This window comes from Mixophyes fleayi, chromosome 5 (assembly GCF_038048845.1).
Source record: "Mixophyes fleayi isolate aMixFle1 chromosome 5, aMixFle1.hap1, whole genome shotgun sequence".
Taxonomy (NCBI): domain Eukaryota; kingdom Metazoa; phylum Chordata; class Amphibia; order Anura; family Limnodynastidae; genus Mixophyes; species Mixophyes fleayi.
Window position 1 is genome coordinate 14,718,361 of NC_134406.1, and position 2,500 is coordinate 14,720,860.

At 36.8% G+C, this 2,500-nt stretch overlaps 1 protein-coding gene across 1 annotated transcript in view; it reads left to right on the forward strand.

Annotated features, from left to right (window-relative positions):
• ASAP1 (ArfGAP with SH3 domain, ankyrin repeat and PH domain 1) overlaps window positions 1-2,500 on the forward strand; it is a 205,368-nt gene that overhangs the window by 172,199 nt on the left and 30,669 nt on the right. The window contains exon 14 of the mRNA XM_075211471.1: window positions 1,944-2,013. Within this exon, the coding sequence (XP_075067572.1) occupies window positions 1,944-2,013 (70 nt within the window). The remainder of the gene's footprint in view (window positions 1-1,943; window positions 2,014-2,500) is intronic.

Below are 2,500 nucleotides of genomic sequence, written 5' to 3' on the forward strand. Positions count from 1 at the left end.
TAATTTTATTAACCATTATACTGTTAATAATTGTTCATTTATTTTACAATATATTTTTTGTATGTATTTTGATGTGACCTTATAGTAAACATACACTTGTGCGTACACTACACTCTGCTTTATCTGTCGATGTACAACAAGTAAACCCAGATTCAAACCGTAACGTATCTTAAGATCCGCTTGGATTTAAATATGACCGGAACTAGGCTCATGTTCCGTGGTCTTTATTTAACTTGCACTCTAGTTGTAGTAGGTTTTTTTTGTTTTCTTTTTAAAATGGTATTTAGTTTTTTTCCTTAAACGTGACCAGGTCTCAGGTGTCCCCTGTAGTCAGCATTGATAGATTCAGTGTGAGTTAAATATGCAGACTACACTGTGTGACAGGCAGGAGATCTGAGACAGCGGGGCGGGGGGGGGGGGGGGCTTCTTTGAGGGAATCCCCTGCTTATATCACTATGTGGCCAGTTTGAAAGTTTAGGCTTCAGTTCAGCTGCACATACCATTCACTGTGAACCTTATGTACAGCGATTGTTACCGGCCACTTCACTGAAGCCTGAGACTGTCATTAATATAGCTGGAATTATAAGCATACTTGTTGCGTAGCTGATTTCATGCAACTGTACTGCCTGTTTCACAGTGCCCAACAACAGATTGGCAGACAGGAAGTCTAGGTGTACAGAAAATAATACAATTATAGACGATTCTCAATTATATTCAGTTCCCGAAGAATTTGTCTATATTTTTAGTTGTAGGGTCGTTCCACATCAAATCAACACATGGTTTCAAACTGACTGTTTCAGATTGCAAAGAAATTTGGTATAATAGATACTGTCATGGGTGTAAATAAACCCCCAAATCTTAGGCCATGTGAACTGGTTTTGAATGAAAAACTTGCTTTTAACATTTATTTTTTAAATTACACTTGTAGCTCACCTGATTGAGGCAGAGAGTTGGGCAAGGTCTCACTTTAAACCTGTTTTTATGGGCTTTCATATGATATATAGCACAGCTTTATGTTTCAATGAATATTACATATGTAAAATTTTCAAAATGTTGATTTTCTCAAAAAGCTATATTTTTAAATGTCGCTGTCATACCCATTACAGCATATATTATACCAAATTGAATCGAAATTAGAGAATGTGTTGCTTTGAAGTGGAATGATCCTGTAATAATTACTCTTCGTCATCAAGTAGTTTATATTTTTAGTGGGGGTTTTTTATTAGGTATTTTGTAGGTTTATTGGTCGTATTTAATATAGAGTTTTGTTCACTACAAAAAAATATATACAAATGTAAAAAAATCATTTGATTATGGCTTAAAGTGACTGTGAAATGAGATCTGGGGGTAAATGTATCAAGCTAAGAGGTTTTCCGGCGGGTTTGAAAAGTGGAGATGTTGCCTATAGCAACCAATCAGATTCTAGCTGTCATTTTGTAGAATGTACTAAATAAATGATAGCTAGAATCTGATTGGTTTTTCAAACCTGCCGAAAAACTCTCAGCTTGATACATTTACCCCCTGGTGTCTGATACAACGCCGCATAGGGATAACCATTGAGATCAGGATCTTCTCCAGCCTCTGCTGACCTACGACCCATTATCATGTGACTGGCTGGGAAAACAATTATGCCTTTTTTTTCCCGGGCTTGATAATATCTCTGGTCATCCCGTCCTTTTCTCAAGCTGGTGTGAATGATGGATCTGTAGGTTTTACCGGTGGTTCATTCAGACATTATACACATTATACTTTTTAATTAAAGTCCCAAAATTACAAGATCTAAATGCAAATCAATTTGCGAAACACCTGAAAATGAAGTATTACATGTTTGATCTGCGGCACATTTCACACCCCCACAATCAGCCAATAAGAGTCAGGTTATATCGTTTATGATTCGTACGAGTCTCTTGATGCAAACGGCCGTGTGTCTTTTTTCTTTTCAGACTGAGGAAAGTGTGGCAAAGGAGAAAGTGTACAGTGAAAAATGGAATCCTTACAATATCCCACGCTACAGTAAGTTACCGAGTATCCCATTACTGAGAGATACCTGAGAACAGGCAAGCAGAAACCTTGCTGCTTACATTTATTATCATGGGTCAAACCTGTCATTGTATACTCTGCCTGGGCAAGAGAACCTTGTTAGTCTGTAAGCAAACTGCTCCCCCTGGTGGCCAGATTATGATGAAAATCGTCAAACGCTTGCTTGGTTTTGCAAAGCAACTTTTGAATTTTAACTCTGAGACATATAACATATCCTTTTGTAGTTATTCTATCTTTTAACGGTCTCTGAAATACGTTTATGAAAGTGGAGTAAAGAGAAACTGGAATAAAAAGTAGAGGTTATTTAAGTAACTGTACTCTGAAGTAGCTATTTACGGTATATTTTCTTTACAACACTTTTAGAATTATCCCCTATAATTCTTACTTGCTTCATTACTTTCTTAATGTTACGTGTGTCCTAATGTGGTCATTACCTAATGATCACATTGGATTGTGTGGC